General features: G+C 39.8%; 1 protein-coding gene across 1 annotated transcript in view; it reads right to left on the bottom strand.

Moving 5' to 3' along the window:
* NEO1 (neogenin 1) overlaps window positions 1-22,172 on the bottom strand; it is a 201,144-nt gene that overhangs the window by 3,028 nt on the left and 175,944 nt on the right. The window contains exons 21-23 of the mRNA XM_053717318.1: window positions 21,439-21,552; window positions 20,912-21,172; window positions 20,514-20,644 (exon numbers count right to left, since the gene is read on the bottom strand). Coding sequence (XP_053573293.1) covers window positions 20,514-20,644; window positions 20,912-21,172; window positions 21,439-21,552 — 506 coding nt within the window. The remainder of the gene's footprint in view (window positions 1-20,513; window positions 20,645-20,911; window positions 21,173-21,438; window positions 21,553-22,172) is intronic.

Raw genomic sequence — 22,172 nt, 5'->3', positions numbered from 1 at the left:
TCCAACTCCGGCATCCCCCTTTTGAGGGTTAAGCTGGAGAACACCTCCGGAAGGAGTTCCCACTCCCCAGGATGAAATAACTGGCAGTTCATGACAGACAGCAATAGTGAGCTTCCGCCCCTGAACTATCCCAGTCACCTCCTACATGGCTAAGCAACTCCGAGTTCCTCCCTGGTGAATAATGAAAGCCATTAAGGTGATATCGTCCGACTGGAACCAAGCCAAGGACGACTAAGACCAATCGATCAGAGCATTGTAAATTGCTCTCAATGCCAATATGTTAATGTTAAGGAGGAGAGCAGACACTCCGAGTCCATAATCCCTGCGCCTAAAAGAACCAGACTTTTTCCCAGGCCGGCAGGTTGGCGTCCGTAGTCACATCACCCAGGAATGTCTCCAGAAGCACGCGCCCCCGAGACAGATACTCCTGAAAACCACTACGGTAGAAAGTCTCTTGTCGACTGATCTAGATCTATCCTCTGAGACAGATCTAAATGATCTCCTTTTATGAAAATAACAAAAAGGAATGATGTCCATGGAGCTATCAGACCTATTCCCTCTTACCGTAAGTCACTGAAAAGTGAAGATTATTTAACCTCTGTTAGGAATCTTCTACAAGATAGAGAATCTAATAAGGTCCCCAAATAAATCACCCTTGAAGATGGAACAAGGAAACTCTCCTCCAGATACATTTCCCCTCCATGGGAAAGTAGATTGGACAAGATCTCTTGAAAGAGCGTTTGCTCAAAGGAAGGATGACACCTGAACCCTATATTGTCCAGAAAAGCACCCTTGCACTAACCCAGGACTCAAAGGTCCTTCTAGGATGACGAAACTCAGACACTTGAGAAGATCCCGATCATAGGAACAATAAATACACATCCTTCAGGTCTATGTTCGTTCTGAACAGGCCCTCTTGAACCAAAAGAAAATAGATACTACATTGAAGGTCAGAACCTGAGAAACTTGAGGTAAATATTAAACAAGAGCAACAAGAGAGTGGATGCCCCAAAATAAGGGGTATCCAAAAGTCTAGGCTAGACAAGCACAACTGTATGTAATAAAGACTCAAGAGATATCAGTGTCAAAATCTAAAACATGCTTTAATAATCCATACATATAACAATCATCCCAAAATTTAAATTGTAAAAGTCATTTGGCCGAGAAAAGACTTCTGGTGCACCAGGGAAAACAGATAGGTATATATTTAACCAAAATTACTGAATGTTGTAATCCAAAGGGGATATCAATCCTTATCATGTATGTCCAAAAGTGCCGCTCAGCCAAACTAGCCGGACCAATACCCACGACCCAGGAACATTGCCAAGTCACTTAAAAGCATACCTGAGGAGCCGTGCGTTATAAGATGTTCACAGGTGCATAAACCGTCGTTTCCTCCTTTTTACAACAAATGGTTAAGAATACTACCTGTATCAACATCTTTTTCCTCTTTTTTTTAACTTGAGGTAAATAACTAGATCCAGTTGCCAGACTGGGACTGGAACTATCACTCCCAGAGAGAAATGTCAGAAGGAGAAATCTGCCCTAGGGAGGGAAACTTAGATTGGACTCCAAGACATGACTGACACTGCATAAAGAGGAAAAAGGAAAACTTTCCTTTAGTCTTACTCTCTTGACGTGTGGTAGAAAAAAACCTTTTTTCACCCATAAAGTGAAGTCCAAACAAGGTCTCATCCTTGAAAAGGAAACGCTAGAAGTGTGGATTTGGAGGAAACCTAAAATATTGAAACTGGCACTGCAGAACTATAAGCCTAGACCATACCACTAAGTTACAGGAAGGCTTCTCAGCTGACCAAAATGTCAGCCACAATGCCCGGCGGGCTAGCACAGCAAGTCTAATAAGACAAGGCATAGCTCTAAATGAACAATAAAACCTCCAGCTTCTTATCCATGTATCCTTAAGAGAGCAGCTACCCACATAGGGATCAAAGTTCTCTGAGCCATAGTAGAAAAGCTCCCTTCTGCTCACGGCACTGTGCATTATAATGGAGTCAGTGACAGGAAAATCCCTTAAAGGACGGGAGACAGGGAGAAAGGTGTCCCTAGCTTCTCCTATTCCTGTGAAAATATTCAAGGCATGTCTGGAAACACTTCCTCATGGGAAGGAACATCATTGAAATGATACAGCTCACAAAACTTTCAAAGGTTGACAACGACAAGGGAATCAATGTCGTCCAAGTAGCCAAAACCTCCTTTATTAATACACGAGGCGATCAAGCATACATCTGAAGGATACGACTTCAGCATCAGATGAAGTAGTTAAACTGTCCAAATCTGAGATTTCACCCTCAGAAAACTACCAGCGAAAACTCCTCACCAACTCAGAAGAGCCATTTGCGTAGTAGAATATGGAGCAGAAACCTTACAATCCGAAATATAACAAACCCTCTTGCATATTTCCTGAAGGTAAGGAAAAAACAGACAAAGCCGCAGATATCGCAGAGGATAACTGAGCTGCAAAATCTGGAAGCAAACATACTCCTCCTGGAGATTTAGAGGAACCGCAGGGCACTGCATGTGACACCAAAAAGGCTTGGGACATAAAAGGGGAGAGCTGTGGCATTGCCTAAACAGCATCATCCCGGGTGACATAAGGCTCAGATTGATTTGTACCATCAATAGTTTAACTGACAAGGTAGTAAAAAAACATTGACATCATAAACTGTCTAACCTTCTTCTTAGAGGAAAAAAACTCCAAAAAAGAATAACTTGATTTCTATAAAATCTTATATTTTATAATATTCTATAATATTTAAAATATAATATATAAAATAAAAGGAACATTTATAATATATATATTAAAAGGAACAGATGATAGTATAAAGCAATATGTTCTTCATCCTATCAGCAGAGCACTGTTCAGAAAAAAAAGTCCCTTATATAAGAACATAGGTGCCTGCATTTTCTTTTAACTAGAACCTTTATTTGTCAAAATAAAACGTTTTAACAAATCAGCATACTGCAAACACCTCTCAATGCCGCCAAGGCAAAGAGAAGAAAAAAAAACCACATATGTCTATATCACAGAAAAAAACTAGAAAGTGATATATACGACATCCGTATGCTTAATTCTACAAGGCAGACCAAGCATAAACAACTCTGTTCCGTTCCCATGCCGGAGAAAGAGGCGGAGTTAAGTACATACTCAGCCACCTCTGAAAAAACATAATTTATGCTTACCTGATAAATTTATTTCTCTTGTGGTGTATCCAGTCCACGGATCATCCATTACTTGTGGGATATTCTCATTCCCAACAGGAAGTTGCAAGAGGACACCCACAGCAGAGCTGTCTATATAGCTCCTCCCCTCACTGCCATATCCAGTCATTCGACCGAAAACAAGCAGAGAAAGGAGAAACCACAGGGTGCAGTGGTGACTGTAGTTTAAACTTAAAAAATACCTGCCTTAAAATGACAGGGCGGGCCGTGGACTGGATACACCACAAGAGAAATAAATTTATCAGGTAAGCATAAATTATGTTTTCTCTTGTAAGGTGTATCCAGTCCACGGATCATCCATTACTTGTGGGATACCAATACCAAAGCTAAAGTACACGGATGAAGGGAGGGACAAGGCAGGTACTTAAACGGAAGGTACCACTGCCTGTAAAACCTTTCTCCCAAAAATAGCCTCCGAAGAAGCAAAAGTATAAAATTTGTAGAATTTTGAAAAAGTATGAAGCGAAGACCAAGTCGCCGCCTTGCAAATCTGTTCAACAGAAGCCTCATTTTTAAAGGCCCATGTGGAAGCCACAGCTCTAGTAGAATGAGCTGTAATCCTTTCTGGAGGCTGCTGGCCAGCAGTCTCATAGGCTAAGCGGATTATGCTTCTTAGCCAAAAAGAAAGAGAGGTTGCCGAAGCCTTTTGACCTCTCCTCTGTCCAGAGTAGACAACAAACAAAGCAGATGTTTGACGAAAATCTTTAGTAGCTTGTAAGTAAAACTTTAAAGCACGAACCACGTCCAGATTGTGTAATAGACGCTCCTTCTTTGAAGAAGGATTAGGACACAAAGACAGAACAACAATCTCTTGATTGATATTCTTATTAGATACCACCTTAGGTAAAAACCCAGGTTTGGTACGCAGAACTACCTTCTCTGCATGGAAGATCAGATAAGGAGAATCACATTGTAAGGCAGATAACTCAGAAACTCTACGAGCCGAGGAAATAGCTACCAAAAAAAGAACTTTCCAAGATAAAAGTTTGATATCTATGGAATGGAGAGGTTCAAACGGAACCCCCTGAAGAACTTTAAGAACCAAATTTAAGCTCCAAGGTGGAGCAACAGGTTTAAACACAGGCTTGATTCTAACTAAAGCCTGACAAAATGCCTGAACGTCTGGGACATCCGCCAGACGCTTGTGCAAAAGAATAGATAGCGCAGAAATCTGTCCCTTTAAGGAACTAGCTGACAATCCTTTCTCCAATTATTCTTGGAGAAAAGATAATATCCTGGGAATCCTGACCTTACTCCATGAGTAGCCCTTAGATTCACCCAATAAAGATATTTACGCCATATTTTATGATAGATTTCCTGGTGACAGGCTTCCGTGCCTGAATTAAGGTATCAATGACTGACTCGGAGAAACCACGCTTTGATAAAATCAAGCGTTCAATCTCCAGGCAGTCAGCCTCAGAGAAATTAGATTTGGATGGTTGAAAGGACCTTGAAGTAGAAGGTCCTGTCTCAGCGGCAGAGTCCATGGTGGAAAGGATAACATGTCCACCAGATCTGCATACCAAGTCCTGCATGGCCACACAGGCGCTATCAAGATCACTGATGCTCTCTCCTGCTTGATTTTGGCAATCAGACGAGGGAGCAGAGGAAACGGTGGAAACACATAAGCCAGGTTGAAGGACCAAGGCGCTGCTAGAGCATCTATCAGCGTTGCCTTGGGGTCCCTGGACCTGGATCCGTAACAAGGAAGCTTGGCGTTCTGGCGAGACGCCATGAGATCCAGTTCTGGTTCGCCCCAACGAAGAACCAATTGTACAAACACCTCCGGATGGAGTTCTTAATCCCCAGGATGAAAAGTCTGTCTCCCAGTTCTCTACACCTGGGATATGGATAGCTGATAGGTGGCAAGAGTGAATCTCTGCCCAGCGAATTATCTTTGAGACTTCTAACATCGCTAGGGAACTCCTTGTTCCCCCTTGATGGTTGATGTAAGCCACAGTCGTGATGTTGTCCGACTGAAATCTGATGTACCTCAGAGTTGCCAACTGAGGCCAAGCCTGAAGAGCATTGAATATCGCTCTTAGTTCCAGAATGTTTATTGGAAGGAGCGACTCCTCCTGAGTCCACGATCCCTGAGCCTTCAGGGAGTTCCAGACTGCACCCCAACCTAGAAGGCTGGCATCTGTCGTTACAATTGTCCAATCTGGCCTGCGAAAGGTCATACCTTTGGACAGATGGACCCGAGATAGCCACCAGAGAAGAGAATCCCTGGTCTCTTGGTGCAGATTCAGTAAAGGGGACAAATCTGTGTAATCCCCATTCCACTGACTGAGCATGCAGAGTTGCAGCGGTCTGAGATGTAGGCGTGCAAATGGCACTATGTCCATTGCCGCTACCATTAAGCCGATTACTTCCATGCACTGAGCCACCGAAGGGCGAGGAATGGAATAAAGAACACGGCAGGAATTTGGAAGTTTTGATAACCTGGACTCCGTCAGGTAAATTTTCATTTCTACAGAATCTATCAGAGTCCCTAGGAAGGAAACTCTTGTGAGGGGGGATAGAGAACTCTTTTTCTCGTTCACCTTCCACCCATGCGACCTCAGAAATGCCAACACTATGTCCGTATGAGACTTGGCAATTTGGAAGTTTGACGCCTGAATCAGGATGTCGTCTAAATAAGGGGCCACTGCTATGCCCCGTGGCCTTAGGACCGCCAGAAGCGACCCCAGAACCTTCGTAAAAATTCTTTGGGCTGTAGCTAACCCAAAGGGAAGAGCTACAAACTGGTAGTGCCTGTCTAGGAAGGCAAACCTGAGAAACCGATGATGATCTTTGTGTATCGGAATGTGCAGATAAGCATCCTTTAAATCCACTGTAGTCATGTATTGACCCTCCTGGATCATAGATAGGATGGTACGAATAGTCTTCATCTTGAATGATGGAACTCTGAGGAATTTGTTTAAGATCTTTAGATCCAAAATTGGTCTGAAGGTTCGCTCTTTTTTGGGAACCACAACCAGATTTGAGTAAAATCCCTGTCCCTGTTCCTCCTTTGGGACTGGATGGATAACTCCCATAACTAGGAGGTCTTGTACACAGTGTAAGAATGCCTCTCTCTTTATCTGGTTTGCAGATAATTGTGAAAGGTGAAATCTCCCTTTTTGGGGGGGGGGGGGAAGCCTTGAAGTCCAGAAGATATTCCTGGGATATAATTTCCAACGCCCAGGGATCCTGGACATCTCTTGCCCACGCCTGGGCGAAGAGCGAAAGTCTGCCCCCTACTACATCCGTTACCGGATAAGGGGCCATTCCTTCATGCTGTCTTAGAGGCAGCAGCAGGCTTTTTGGCCTGCTTACCCTTGTTCCAGGTCTGGTTAGGTCTCCAGACCGTCTTGGACTGAGCAAAAGTTCCCTCTTGTTTTGCATTAGAGGAAGTTGATGCCGCACTTGCCTTGATGTTTCGAAAGGCACGAAAACTAGACTGTTTGGCCCTTGGTTTGGACCTATCCTGAGGAAGGGCATGACCTTTTCCTCCAGTGATATCAGCAATAATCTCCTTCAAACCAGGCCCGAATAGGGTCTGCCCCTTGAAGGGAATGTTAAGCAGCTTCGATTTTGAAGTAACGTCAGCTGACCATGATTTAAGCCATAGCGCTCTGCGAGCCTGGATAGCAAAACCAGAATTCTTAGCCGTTAGTTTAGTCAAATGAACAATGGCATCAGAAACAAAAGAATTGGCTAGCTTAAGTGCTCTAAGCTTGTCAAGTATTTCATCCAATGGAGTCGCTACCTGTAAAGCCTCTTCCAGAGACTCAAACCAGAACGCCGCAGCAGCAGTGACAGGCGCAATGCATGCAAGGGGCTGTAGGATAAAAACTTGTTGAATAAACATTTTAAGGTAACCCTCTAACTTTTTATCCATTGGATCTAAGAAAGCACAACTGTCCTCGACAGGGATAGTAGTACGCTTTGCTAGAGTAGAAACTGCTCCCTCCATCTTAGGAACTGTCTGCCATAAGTCCCGTGTGGTGGCGTCTATTGGAAACATTTTTCTAAAAACAGGAGGGGGAGAGAACGGCACACCTGGTCTATCCCATTCCTTAGTAATAATTTCTGTAAACCTTTTAGGTATTGGAAAAACATCAGTACACACCGGCACTGCATAGTATTTATCCAGTCTACACAATTTCTCTGGCACTGCAATTGTATCACAGTCATTCAGAGCAGCTAAAACCTCCCTGAGTAACACGCGGAGGTGTTCAAGCTTAAATTTAAATGTAGAAATATCAGAATCAGGTTGCATCATCTTCCCTGAGTCAGAAATATCACCCACAGAAAGAAGCTCTCCTTCTTCAGCTTCTGCATATTGTGAGGCAGTATTAGACATAGTTCTTAAAGCGTCAGTATGCTCTGTATTTCGTCCAACTCCAGAGCTATCTCGCTTTCCTCTAAATACAGGTAGTCTGGCTAATACCGCTGACAGTGTATTATCCATGACTGCCGCCATGTCTTGTAAAGTAAACGCTATGGGCGCCCTGGATGTACTTGGCGCCATTTGAGCGTGAGTCCCTTGAGCGTGAGTCAAAGGATCTGACACGTGGGGAGAGATAGTCGGCATAACTTCCCCCTTGTCAGATTCCTCTGGTGATAAATTTTTTAAAGACAGAATATGATCTTTATTGCTTAAAGTGAAATCAGTACATTTGGTACACATTCTAAGAGGGGGTTCCACCATGGCTTTGAAACATAATGAACAAGGAGTTTCCTCTATGTCAGACATGTTTATACAGACTAGCAATGAGACTAGCAAGCTTGGAAAACACTTTAAATCAAGTTAACAAGCAAATATAAAAAACGGTACTGTGCCTTTAAGAGAAACAAATTTTGTCAGAATTTGAAAAACAGTGAAAAAAGGCAGTAAATCAAACAACATTTTTACAGTGTGTATAATAATCTAACAGAGCATTGCACCCACTTGCAAATGGATGATTAACCCCTTATGTTCAAAAACCAGATCAAAAAAACAATAGACGTTTTTTTTTTAACAGTCACACCAAACTGCCACAGCCTTGCTGTGGGCCTACCTTCCCCAACAAACGATTTTGGAAGCCTAAGAGCCCTTTAGAGATGTCCTGTAGCATTCAGGGAACTCCTGGATGTCTCAGTCTGTAATAGTTAATGCACAAAAAAGCACTAAACTAGGCCCCTCCCACTCATAGTAACACAGTGGAAAGCCTCAGGAAACTGTTTCTAGGCAAATTTAAGCCAGCCATGTGGGAAAAAAACTAGGCCCCAATAAAGTTTTATCACCAAGGTATATATAAAAACGTTTAAACATGCCAGCAAACGTTTTATATTGTAAATATAAAAGAGTATTACCTCAGAAAGTAAGCATGATACCAGTCGCTATTAAATCACTGTATTCAGGCTTACCTTACATAAATTTGGTATCAGCAGCATTTTCTAGCCTTCACATCTTCTAGAAAAATATTAACTGCTCATTCCCTTATAGCAGGATAACCTGCACGCCATTCCCCCGCTGAAGTTATCTCTCTCTTCAGACATGTGTGAGAACAGCAATGGATCTTAGTTACAACCTGCTAAGATCATAGAAATCCCAGGCAGATTCTTCTTTTTTCCTGCCTGGAACAAAATAGCACAACTCCGGTACTATTTAAAAATAATAAACTCTTGATTGAAGCAAAATAACAGCTACATTTCACCACTTATCTCTTACTACCTCCATGCTTGTTGAGAGTTGCAAGAGAATGACTGGATATGGCAGTGAGGTCTGCTGTGGGTGTCCTCTTGCAACTTCCTGTTGGGAATGAGAATATCCCACAAGTAATGGATGATCCGTGGACTGGATACACCTTACAAGAGAAATGAGTTCAATTACGTGTCATAGCTTCTATGTTAAGACTATAGAGTCTGCGGTTTTTAATTTGTGCGAGTAAAAGTTTTAGGTTATGTACCGTGGTTTTGTTATTTTCCACGGATTAAGATTTACAGTTAAACTTTCACACACTATCAGGTTTTAATATTTATCCAGTATTTGACACTGAAAGATAGATAAAGTTTGATAGACAGTGTTGGTAGATATATTCCTTCTGTAATATAAATGCTCAATGTTAAGCTGAGAAGTACTTAATAATGATTTTTAGTTTGGTCTGTCGTGACAAGCTTAGATTCTGGTGATTTGGCAGACACCATTTGAATTAAGACACACTGATTGTTCATATAGCATAGTATTTAAGTATAGTATGAGCTGTTATGCGTGTTCTCAACATAAAGATTTTAATTCTGTAGGTCTTTTTGAGATATGACACATGAATTAAGATTCACTATCCTATTTGTGTATCTTTATAATAATTGCCGTTCGCTGACTGTTTATAACATCAGATAAGTGCTTTTGCTACACTATGAAATTTTGGTATTGCGATCTTGTAATGTATCACAGATGAATTCATAACCAATATAAGAATACATTTATTTGAGTGCCCTTGTATATATCTAGCCTCTGGTTAACCCCTTTGTATAAGGGCGTGAGATAGACCAGACTCTAAATTGGACTGTCGGGTAATACCTGATGGCTGTGTGATAATGATTTAGGGACTTAGGGAAATGGTGAGGAGTCTTAGCGAGCTCCTGTATTTTAGCTGGCTTGTAATATAACAATATCGGCTGTTTCCTAAACATTTGACCACCGCTTGGGAGCTACATTGCCCCACCGGTTATTAAATTCAAAAAGGAAAGCGCCAAATCATTATCACACAGCCATCAGGTATTACCTGACAGTCCAATTTAGAGTCTGGTCTATCTCACGCCCTTATACAAAGGGGTTAACCAGAGGCTAGATTTATACAAGGGCACTCAAATAAATGTATTCTTATATTGGTTATAAATTCATCTGTGATACATTACAAGATCGCAATACCAAAATTTCATAGTGTACCAAAAGCACTTATCTGATGTTATAAACAGTCAGAGAACGGCTATTATAAAGATACACAAATAGGATAGTGAATCTTAATTCATGTGTCATATCTCAAAAAGACCTACAGAATTAAAATCTTTATGTTGAGAACACGCATAACAGCTCATACTATACTTAACCCTTTAAGGACACAGCTTTCAGTTTGCTCAATTGTTTTATGACGGAAAAATTCCGTCATATGTCCTTAAGAGGTTAAATACTATGCTATATGAACAATCAGTGTGTCTTAATTCAAATGGTGTCTGCCAAATCACCAGAATCTAAGCTTGTCACGACAGACTAAACTAAAAATCATTATTAAGTACTTCTCAGCTCAACATTGAGCATTTATATTACAGAAGGAATATATCTACAAACACTGTCTATCAAACTTTATCTATCTTTCAGTGTCAAATACTGGATAAATATTAAAACCTGATAGTGTGTGAAAGTTTAACTGTAAATCTTAATCCGTGGAAAATAACAAAACCACGGTACATAACCTAAAACTTTTACTCGCACAAATTAAAAACCGCAGACTCTATAGTCTTAACATAGAAGCTATGACACGTAATTGAACTCATTTTTACACAAGCATAATTTAATTTGTTACATTGTAATAAGATGATTTGTAACACATATATCTGCACAAATTAAAAACAATACTTTGTATCGATATCACAGGGGCTATGATATACAGCCGAATCTCTATCCACATAAGCACAGAATTACCATTATTTATTAATAAATTTTATTATATGCAGTATAAGGAGATATCATCACAGGGATCCAGAATAACAGACATACTAAGTACGTGCTGATTTTAAGATACAGGTTGTTAATTATAACAAACATTAGCCTTATCTACCCACAACTAATAAACACTTCTATATTTTTCCAACTGTGTAATTCAATACTGGGAGAGTGAGTCCTAGGTTGTATAGATATCTTTAAAATACCAAACACAATTATAGTGTTTTTATACTATATTATACCTAAGGTACTAGAACCCAGTGCGAATTAATACATCAATTTTGATGTTGCAGACTATCTTTCTAACTACATTACTTTTATGACCAAATTTCAACTAGTCATAACTGACAATTGAGTTATATGGTTATTAATCCGTTGATACTATTTAACCCTTGAGTAGATTATAAGGGCTTTGACATCCCTGTTCATCTCTAATGCACACTTTACCTATTAATCTGTGATTATGGTCTTTCTACACACTAATAATTTACCAGTACCTACGTCTAATATTAATAACCTCTGGAGAATTACATTGGTATTATCATCTAAATTCCAGCCTTTACGGTGTAAATTTCCAACCTGTGACCCCTGTATCGGTTCTATTAGCCTGATACCCCTTTTTTCACTCACAATATAGCTCCAATTACTGTTAGTGTTTTTAACTATTTGTTGTTTTCCGCTATTTTAGCACTGTGTGACAAATAAACGTTAAGTTTTAATTTTAGTTAGGTTTTTGTATATTTAGAGACAGGTGCTATTCCTGAATTTATTGATCTGCCATATTGATCTTTCCTGCTCATTTCATTCTACTTATTTAGCTCTTGAGTGCTATAAGTGTACTCTTTCTAGTGGTTATTTGTTTAACCACGTCCAGTTTTCCTAGTTGATATATAGTACACAGCACCGCAGACTCTAGTATTACACACTAATACATCTGGAACATATTCCAGAATTTGTTATATTAAGAGATCTAGAGCTTATCCTTAAATCCAAAAGTAGTGCCATTGGTTTTTCATTCTCTTTTAAATTAATACGAACTAAAGCCTGTACAAAACAGTGAATATCAGGAAGTATAGCAATCTTTCTGTGAAATAAAACAGAAAGAGTGGAGATTTGTCCTTTCAAGGAACTTGCAGACAAACCCTTATCCAAACCATCCTGAAGGAACTGTAGAATTCTAGGAATTCTAAAAGAATGCCAGGAGAATTTATGAGAAGAACACCATGAAATGTAAGTCTTCCAAACTCTATAATAAATCTTTCTAGAGACAGATTTACGAGCTTGTAACATAGTATTAATCACTGAGTCAGAGAAACCTCTATGACTTGGAACTAAGCGTTCAATTTCCACACCTTCAAATTTAATGATTTGAGATCCTGATGGAAAAACAGACCTTGAGATAGTAGGTCCGGCTGTAACGGAAGTGGCCAAGGCGGGCAACTGGACATCCGTACCAGATCCGCATACCAAAACCTGTGTGGCCATGCTGGAGCCACCAGCAACACAAAAGACTGTTCCATGATGATTTTGGAGATCACTCTTGGAAGGAGAACTAGAGGCAGGAAGACGTAAGCAGGATGATAACACCAAGGAAGTGTCAGTGCATCCACTGCTTCCGCCTGAACATCCCTGGACCTGGACAGGTATCTGGGAAGTTTCTTGTTTAGATGAGAGGCCATGAGATCTATCTCTGGAAGACCCCACATCTGAACAATCTGAGAAAACACATCTGGATGGAGAGACCACTCCCCTGGATGAAAAGTCTGGCGGCTGAGATAATCCGCCTCCCAATTGTCTACACCTGGGATATGTACCGCAGAGATTAGACAGGAGCTGGATTCCGCCCAAGCAAGTATCCGAGATACTTCTTTCATAGCTTGGGGACTGAGTCCCACCCTGATGATTGACATAAGCCACAGTTGTGATATTGTCTTTCTGAAAACAAATGAACGGTTCTCTCTTTAGCAGAGGCCAAAACTGAAGAGCCCTGAGAATTGCACGGAGTTCTAAAATATTTATTGGTAATCTCGCCTCTTGAGATTTCCAAACCCCTTGTGCTGTCAGAGATCCCCAAACAGCTCCCCAACCTGAAAGACTCGCATCTGTTGAGATCACAGTCCAGATTGGCCGAAAAAAAAGAAGCTCCTTGAACCAAACGATGGTGATCTATCCACCATGTCAGAGAGTGTCGTACATTGGGATTCAAGGATATTTATTGTGATATCTTTGTATAATCCCTGCACCACTGATTCAGCATGGAAAGCTGTAGAGGTCTCATGTGAAAACGAGCAAAGGGGATTGCGTCCGATGCTGCAGTCATGAGACCTAAAACTTCCATGCAGATAGCCACTGAAGGGAATGACTGAGACTGAAGGTGCCGGCATGCTGCGACCAATTTTAAACGTCTCTTGTCTGTTAGAGACAGAGTCATGGACACTGAATCTATCTGGAAACCTAAAAAGGTGACCCTTGTCTGAGGAATCAAGAAACTTTTTGGTAAATTGATCCTCCAACCATGTTTCCGAAGAAACAACACTAGTTGATTCGTGTGAGATTCTGCAGTATGTAAAGACTGAGCTAGTACCAAGATATCGTCCAAATAAGGAAACACCGCAATACCCTGTTCTCTGATTACAGATAGTAGGGCACCCAGAACCTTTGAAAAGATTCTTGGAGCTGTTGCTAGGCCAAATGGAAGAGCAACAAATTGGTAATGCTTGTCTAGAAAAGAGAAACTGATAGCGTTCTGGATGAATCGGAATATGAAGGTATGCATCCTGCAAGTCTATTGTGGACATATAATGTCCTTGCTGAACAAAAGGCAGAATAGTCCTTATAGTCACCATCTTGAAAGTTGATACTCTTACATAACGATTCAAAATTTTCAGATCCAGAACTGGTCTGAACAAATTTTCTCTTTCTTTGGTACAATGAATAGGTTTGAATAAAACCCCAAACCTTGTTCCTGAGGAGGAACTGGCATGATTACCCCTGAAGACTCCAGGTCTGAAACACACTTCAGAAAAGCCTGAGCTTTAACTGGATTTACAGGGATGAGTGAGAGAAAAAATCCTCTCATAGGAGGTCTTACTTTGAATCCTATTCGATACAATGCTCTGAATCCAATGATTTTGGACAGATTTTATCCAAACATCCTTGAAAAACCTTAATCTGTCCCCTACCAGCTGAGCTGGAATGAGGGCTGCACCTTCATGCGGACTTAGGGGCAGACTTTGGTTTCCTAAATGGCTTGGTTTATTCCAATTTGAGGAAGGCTTCCAACTGGAAGCAGATTCCTTGGGAGGAGGATTGAGTTTTTGTTCCTTATTCTGACGAAAGGAACGAAAACGGTTAGAAGCCTTAGATTTCCCCTTAGGTTTTTTATCCTGAGGCAAAAAAACTCCTTTTCCTCCAGTGATAGTTGAAATAATAGAATCCAACTGAGAACCAAATAAATTATTACCTTGGAAAGAAAGAGATAGTAATCTAGATTTAGATGTCATATCAGCATTCCAAGATTTAAGCCACAAAGCTCTTTTAGCTAATACAGCTAAAGACATGGATCTAACATCAATTTTGATAATATAAAAAATGGCATCACAAAGAAAATTATTAGCATGTTGCAGTAAGCGAGTAATGCTAGATATGTCAGGATCCAATTCTCGTTGCGCTAAATTCTCCAACCAAAAAGTTGAGGCAGCCGCAACATCAGCTAAAGAAATAGCAGGTCTGAGAAGATGACCTGAATATAAATAGGCCTTCCTTAGACAGGATTCAAGATTCCTATCTAAAGGATCCTTAAAGGAAGTACTATCTTCCATAGGAATAGTGGTACGTTTAGCAAGAGTAGAAATAGCCCCATCAACTTTGGGGATCTTTTCCCAAAACTCTATAGATTTTGCTGGTAAAGGATATAATTTTTTAAACCTTGAAGAAGGAATAAAAGAAGTACCTGGCTTATTCCATTCCCTAGAAATCATATCAGAAATAGCCTCAGGAATAGGAAAACCAGGACTGGTTACCTCAATATCCAAAGTAATTAACACTTCTTTTAATAAAGAATGCATATACTCTATTTTAAATAAATAAGTAGATTTGTCAGTGTCAATGTCTGAGGAAGGATCTTCTGAATCAGATAGATCCTCATCAGAAGAGGATAAATTATTATGTTGCTGATCATTTGAAATTTCATCAGCTAAATGAGAAGTTTTAAAAGACCTTTTACGTTTATTAGAAGGTGGAAATGCAGACAAAGCCTTCAGAATAGAATCAGAAACAAATTCTTTAAAATTTACAGGTATATCATGTACATTAGAAGTTGAAGGAACTGCAACTGGCAATGTACTATTACTGATGGAAACACTATCTGCATGTAAAAGTTTATCATGACAACTATTACAAATGACATTTGGTGGAATAATTTCTACACTATTACAACAAATGCACTTAGCTTTGGTAGAACCGATGTCAGGCAGCAATGTTCCAGCAGAAACTTCTGAGGCAGGATCAGATTGGGACATCTTGCTCAATGTAAGAGAAAAAACAACATATAAAGCAAAATTATCTATTTCCTTATATGACAGTTTCAGGAATGGGAAAAAATGCAAAAGCATAAGCCTCTGATAGAGAAAAAAGCAAGAGGCAAACATCAATGGGGTATTGAAATAATGAAAAAAATTTGGCGCCAAGTATGACGCACAACGTAACAAACTTTTTTGGCGCCAAAAATAACCGGAAATACATGAACCTGACTCATGGCAAATATAAGTACAATACATATATTTAGAACTTTATATAAATGCATAAAGTGCCAAACCATAGCTGAGGTGTCTTAAGAAATAAAAAACATACTTACCAAAAGACACCCATCCACATATAGCAGATAGCCAAACCAGTACTAAAACAGTTATTAGTAGAGGTAATGGTAAATTGAGAGTATATAGTCGATCTGAAAAGGGAGGTAGGAGATGAATCTCTACGACCGATAACAGAGAACCTATGAAATAGGGAAATCATCGTATTCAAATAAGTGATACTCCCTTCACGTCCCTCTGACTTTCGCTGTACTCTGAGAGGAATCGGGCTTCAACAATGCTGAGAAGCGCATATCAACGTAGAAATCTTAGCACAAACTTACTTCACCACCTCCATAGGAGGCAAAGTTTGTAAAACTGAATTGTGGGTGTAGTGAGGGGTGTATTTATAGGCATTTTGAGGTTTGGGAAACTTTGCCCCTCCTGGTAGGATTGTATATCCCATATGTCACTAGTTCATGGACTCTTGCCAATTACATGAAAGAAAGGGCCTTTAATAATCCCATTGCAATTTTGACATCCTAGACAGGGGAAGCAACCTAAACTTCTCTCACCAATAAAACTCTGACTCAATACTTTCTTGGGGCCTACATCCGCCTTAATTAGTGTATCCTTCAAGTTCTTACCCCTCCTAAAAGCAGCCATAGGAGGATTTTTTAACTCCTCCACATCCGGATTTGTAACACCCAATATATGCCAATGTCTGCGTAAGATTTTTTGTACATGATCACTCCAAGGGGAGTACTCATTTACAAAAATCATCCTAGGGGTTTTCACCACTTTAGCCTTCTCTCTCAACAATGCAGCCCTAGGGATTTCTAATATAGCTTGAATTTCTCTTAATAAGATCAACTGGATATCCCCTCTGTATGAAATGTTCGCCCATCTCAGAGAGTCTCTCCTTAATCACATTCTCATCTGAGACAATCCGTCTCACTCTCATGAGTTGACTCTTGGGCAAACTCCTCACCAGAGCTGGAGGATGTGCACTAGAGAAATGCAACAAATTGTTGCAGTCCATATCTTTTTTGTACAGGTCCACAGCCAACACATTACCCTGCTTATATATTGTAGTGTCAAGAAAATCTATCCTTTCTTCACTTACATTCAATTTAAATTTTATATGTTGTGTGGCAATGTTAAGATCCTTGACAAAATCCTCCAGGGTTTGCCTATGAGACATTGTCCTAAAACATTTACATCATAAATGTCCACTAGGTGGAGCTATAAGTATATTTGGTATATATTTAAGAAAATTATTGGATCAAGTTAAGTTAGGAGGTTAGGCAACCACTAGGTGGAGCTGAGTATTCACTAAAGATTGAATTAGGGAAGGAAGGGGTTAACCCCTGGTGTAGTAATGTGGGTGTGGCTACAAGCCTTTATAAGGCTAATTTTATTTGTTTGTAAAATAGACACGATTAAGGATATTATTCCAAAACGTTGTCATTTTTAGTGTGATGGCTTAAATAAAGATTGTTTTACTTTATTAATGGTGGTGTTGCTATCCTCTTTTTCTTGGATTTACAATTATAGAAGACTAAGGTGCTAGTCTTGGACAGCTTGCACACCTGCACATTTGCAACCCTGTATTAGGGATTACCCTGGTGCTGGAACACCTTGAACTGTTATTATTACTGCATGCATAGTAAGAGTTGGTGGTAGGGAACTCGTCTTGTGAGAAATAGAATCCCCAGAGGCGGATGGCTCAGTGGGCACCCGATCCTGAGAAGCAGAGCACTCTAACACGGCATTCGGAACATAACTGATGGGCATGTATCACCCAGGCCAATTCATAATCTTTGCAGGAAGTAGAGTCTGAATCAGAGACATCTGTCTCCAAGAATCCTCCATAACTGGGAGACTGAAACTTCCAGAGAACCAGACACCAGCGGACCAGGATTTCTCTGTCGCCACACAGTCAGGAAAGCGGAAATGGAATCACAAGGTAAACTGTGAAATCCATGCAAAAGTGTAACCGACCGAAAAGGCCGCGTCACTAGACATAGACCGTTATGTTCCAAAATAGCCATGAGCCAAAGCAACACTACAGAGTAGCAGACAGAATCACATAAACATGATTATAAAACCCCCTGTTCAATAATCCACCTCAGGAGATATTAACCCTCAATTCCTAGATACAAAAAGGAGCCTCACTGAGACCCTATGTTAAAGTTATCCCCGAAAGGTTGTAACCCCTCTTGGATAAACAGTTGAAAATACAATACATCCATGATGAAAGTAAAATGAAACAATCTTACCGGAATCTACGCCGTGGAACAGGAACACGGCCCTTCAAGTGTGACAGATAGTAGCGTTGCTTCTGCCATGGACTTGAGAGAAAAAAAAGCAGGCAGCGAATCTCGTCATCGTTGATTGCTTGTGGAGCTGTCAATGTGAGTCGGAATAGTTTCGCAGAAAGACTCTCCCTGCATCTCCGAACTCTAACTTTCACCCATGCTCTCACTGAGAGGTTGACAGAACTACTTAAAACTCCAGTCCCATGTCCAAGAGTACTACCTTCCATAAGAGACTGTCGAAAACTTTTAACACTTCTCTGCCAAACTCCTGGGACGAAAGGCAAAGAATGACTGGGGGATGAGGGAAGTGGGAGGAGTATTTAAGCCTTTGGCTGGGGTGTCTTTGTCTCCTCCTGGTGGCCAGGATCTGAATTTCCCAAAAGTAATGAATGCAGCTGTGGACTCTTTCCATTTATAAAAGAAAAATAAAAAAAAAATTAGAGCTAAATTATAAGAAAAATAGAGGGAGTAAATAAAAATATATGGCAGTCTTTTCTTACTGTACATAATTAAACATGTTATTTTACAATCTCAAGGTGTTTTAGGTTCCTTTAACTTGTAGGTGTATTTAAATATGTCTTTATCACTGCATTTCAAATATCCCAATATTGTACCAATGGAAGTTATGAATATATTGCATTAGGTCTTCACTTTAATGTTATCTGTTAGAGTTTATAAAAGGGATATAAATCCAAATTTTTATTTCATGATTCAGATAGTGCATACCATTTTTAACAACTTTCCAATTTACTTCTATTATCAAAATTACTTGTATCCTTTGTTGAAGGAGAAGCAATATAGGGAGCTAGCTGAACACATCTGGTGAGCCAATGACAAGAGGCTTATATGTGCAGTCACCAATCAGCAGCTAGCTCTCAGCAGTGCATGGCTGCTCCTGAGCCTACCTAGGTATGCTTTTCAACAAATGATACTAAGAAAACAAAGCACATTTGATCATATACATTCTGATACATGCACATTTAATTTTGATTTTACTGTTTGTTTAATTAAGTTGTTAGGTACTTTTGAGTTTATGATAATATAACTTATTGGGTTCTTGAATCTAGCGTTTTTCTTTGGGACTGAGCTCAGGTTTATCAATAAGCAGAAACCATGTTTCTTTTTTAAACACACTCCTCACAGTAAATCACACTAAAGCAGTACCCCAGCAAGGTACTAGGCCGCGACAAAGTCACACAATTTCTCTAGAGCCCAAAGGGCAACACTAAGGGAAATGAGAACGAGAATAGAGTCACCCGAAACCGAGTAGAAAGAAAGGCTTTCTACTCAGCAAATAAGGTAGCAATAAATTAGTATTTGAAAAGCTCTCCTTCAAATGTGACATCAGCAGATGCAAACACATTACACAGATAAAACTTAGTGTAAATAATGGTTGCTTTGTACAGTTGCGCATAGCCTCATGTTTACTTGCTCATGTAGGTAATCACTAGTGTAATGGAGTGTACAATAATGTTGAACGATAAAGTCTCTGTAATTGATTTCAGCACATGAACTATTGTTGCTTTATACATTTTCTCTCATCAAGTCCAAAATCGAAAAAACAGTGCAAGAAACTTTTAGCAGCTTAAACATATTTCAGGGCTATGACAATACTGTAGTTGTGCAGCTGAATTGCCTTCCTATTGTGAAACCAGGAAACATAAGATTTTAAGCAAGGGCTACCTTCTTTAGCAAATATGGAAGATTTAAGCACAACTTTCTGTCTGATTAACAATCAGAAATTATCACTGACATGAAAGACTGTTATTTAAATCCCTTTAAAGGCACATGATACTCAAATGTTCAAACACTTTAATGTAATGCAGCATAGCTGTAAAAATGGACTAGAAACACCTGAACAGCTCTATGTAAAAAAACAAAGATATTTTACCTCAAGATTTCCTCAGTAGACACATCCCATTTTAAAATGATTAAGCTATCAATCAGGATAATAGTCCTAGGACTTGCAATGAGCGTGCATCTGACATGTGTAGGCAACAGTCATGTTATTAACCTCCTCAGTTTAAGAAACTTTACTATGAAATCTTATGAGATCACAGTAAAGCACAGCGTGAAATCAGCACTGATGAAGTGGATCGGTTGTTTTTTTTTTTTTTCAACATTCAGCTGACAGTAGCTGAAGTATAACTGTTCACAGAGAACTCAATATTGTGAGCTTAAGAAATGTTGTGGTAAAACATCTTCTATATTTACTGATGTTCAGGTGATATTTTCTTGTCAGCTTTTTACAGTTAATGCTGTTTCACTTTTAAGTGATTTAACATATGGGTATTATTTCCCTTTACAAATCCTGTTAAATGACTCAAGAGTAAAATATAGATGTTAAATAAGTTTATTTGTAGTAAGATTTAAGCAAAAAAGGGTTAAATTAATTTGATTGGAGTAAAATAATTTGATGATCATTTACAGCACACATTCATTTAAATGAAGAAATCAAACACTCACGCTCTCTGACCCCTCCAACATCCTGCTGGTCTCTAATGGCTCTGGAGCACTGGGTACAGTTACTGGGAGGGGCGGCCGTACTCTGCCCAGGGTGCCAAGAGAGGCTGTCTTTACAGTCACTGCTGCAGGACCTTTTTATTTAAAAAAAAAAAAAAATTAAACATATTTTAATCATATTTTTGCAGTGCAAGGAAAACAAATCTGTGCCACAAACTAAAGCCATATTGGAGGGTAATGAACATTAATACTGTGGCAACAGATTGGCAACAAGCATGCACTTAATGTTAATTTCAGTATAAATACGCTTGTACAAAACTAAAAAAATATATAAGTTTAACTGTTGTTCTTTTACGCTCTTTGTTTTCTAAACCCCTAAAAAACATTTTGCGTAAACTCACATTGTTGTGCTAGGAGTGGGGAGCTAGGTAGTGCAGGATCATATGTTGACCCAGGGGCAGGAGCAGGTACAGCTGGCACAGCAAAACTCTTTAGAGGGTGTGACGGTCTGATATGTGCAGTAGGGACACTGGGGACCAAATCTTCATCTAGGGACCCTGGCAAGAAACTGCCACTAATGGGGTCCAGCTCCTCAGGGCCTGTTTGAGAGGATGACGATGCAGCGACTACAGTGTCACAGCTGGGAGTGTGACGCACTGACTCTGCAGAGAAAGAGGATTATAACAGTACTTAACTACTACAACAATGTGTTATATGATCAGACAGGTCGAAAAAGGTTTCAAGATAGACTTTATACCAGTAAAGAGATTTTTGGAAAGAAAAAAATATGATGCTCAAAAAGAGAATGTGGAGATGTGAAAAACATATGAGGAGACAAATGAGAGTATATGGACAGTATCAGAATGGCCCTGTGGAGCTAAGGTTAGACACACACAGGACTAAAACTCACTACCAGGCCATGGAGTACCTCTCTCACCTACAGCCTGCGATGGGGTGCCCAGCACGTGCAGCATGAACCCGGGCACCGAGCGAAAATGATGAGGGTTATCAAGGGAATGGATGGGATGGGCACTGACAACCGCTGAAACACAGAGACAGACTGTGGTGAGGAGAAAGTAGTGAACAGAGGGAAGAAAAACTTCAAGTGTAAAGCTGGGAAAATAGTAGGCATAACAGGAGACAGAGTATTAAAGATGAAGAAAGTGTAGCACGTGGGGAGGATATGAATTGCAGCTGCATGAGCAACAATAAGGTGAGAGTGAGCAACAAGGGAAGATGCTGCATAGAGTAGCATAGAAAAAGAAAATAGAGAGGAAAGATAACTGAGCTATTGGCTTGAACAGTGTAAAGAGAGAAGTGGGAATCAAATCTAGCAGTGATTACAACAGAAAGATATAGAGGGAATACGGAACAACTGAAATTACAAAGAAGAAAATGAATAGGAGCATAAAGCGGTAACCATAAGGACTTGAGAAGTGCAGAAGCAGAGATATTAAAAAAAAAAAAGTCTGTAAAGATGAGTATGAAAAGATTTTTATTTTACTAAAAAAAAGTGCAAAAAAGGAAGAAGTGAGAGTGCAGTGAAGACATAGGTAAACAATTCACATTTACAAATAAATCCATGTTTAACAATCTAATCAGATGATGGCTAAATGAGAGGCTCTGTACCAAATGCAGAGGCAGGTGTGCTGATAACCTGAT

The sequence above is a fragment of the Bombina bombina genome, chromosome 6 (assembly GCF_027579735.1).
Source record: "Bombina bombina isolate aBomBom1 chromosome 6, aBomBom1.pri, whole genome shotgun sequence".
Classification (NCBI taxonomy): Eukaryota; Metazoa; Chordata; class Amphibia; order Anura; family Bombinatoridae; genus Bombina; species Bombina bombina.
Note: the sequence above shows the minus strand (reverse complement) of the source record. Positions and strands in the feature narration are given on the sequence as shown.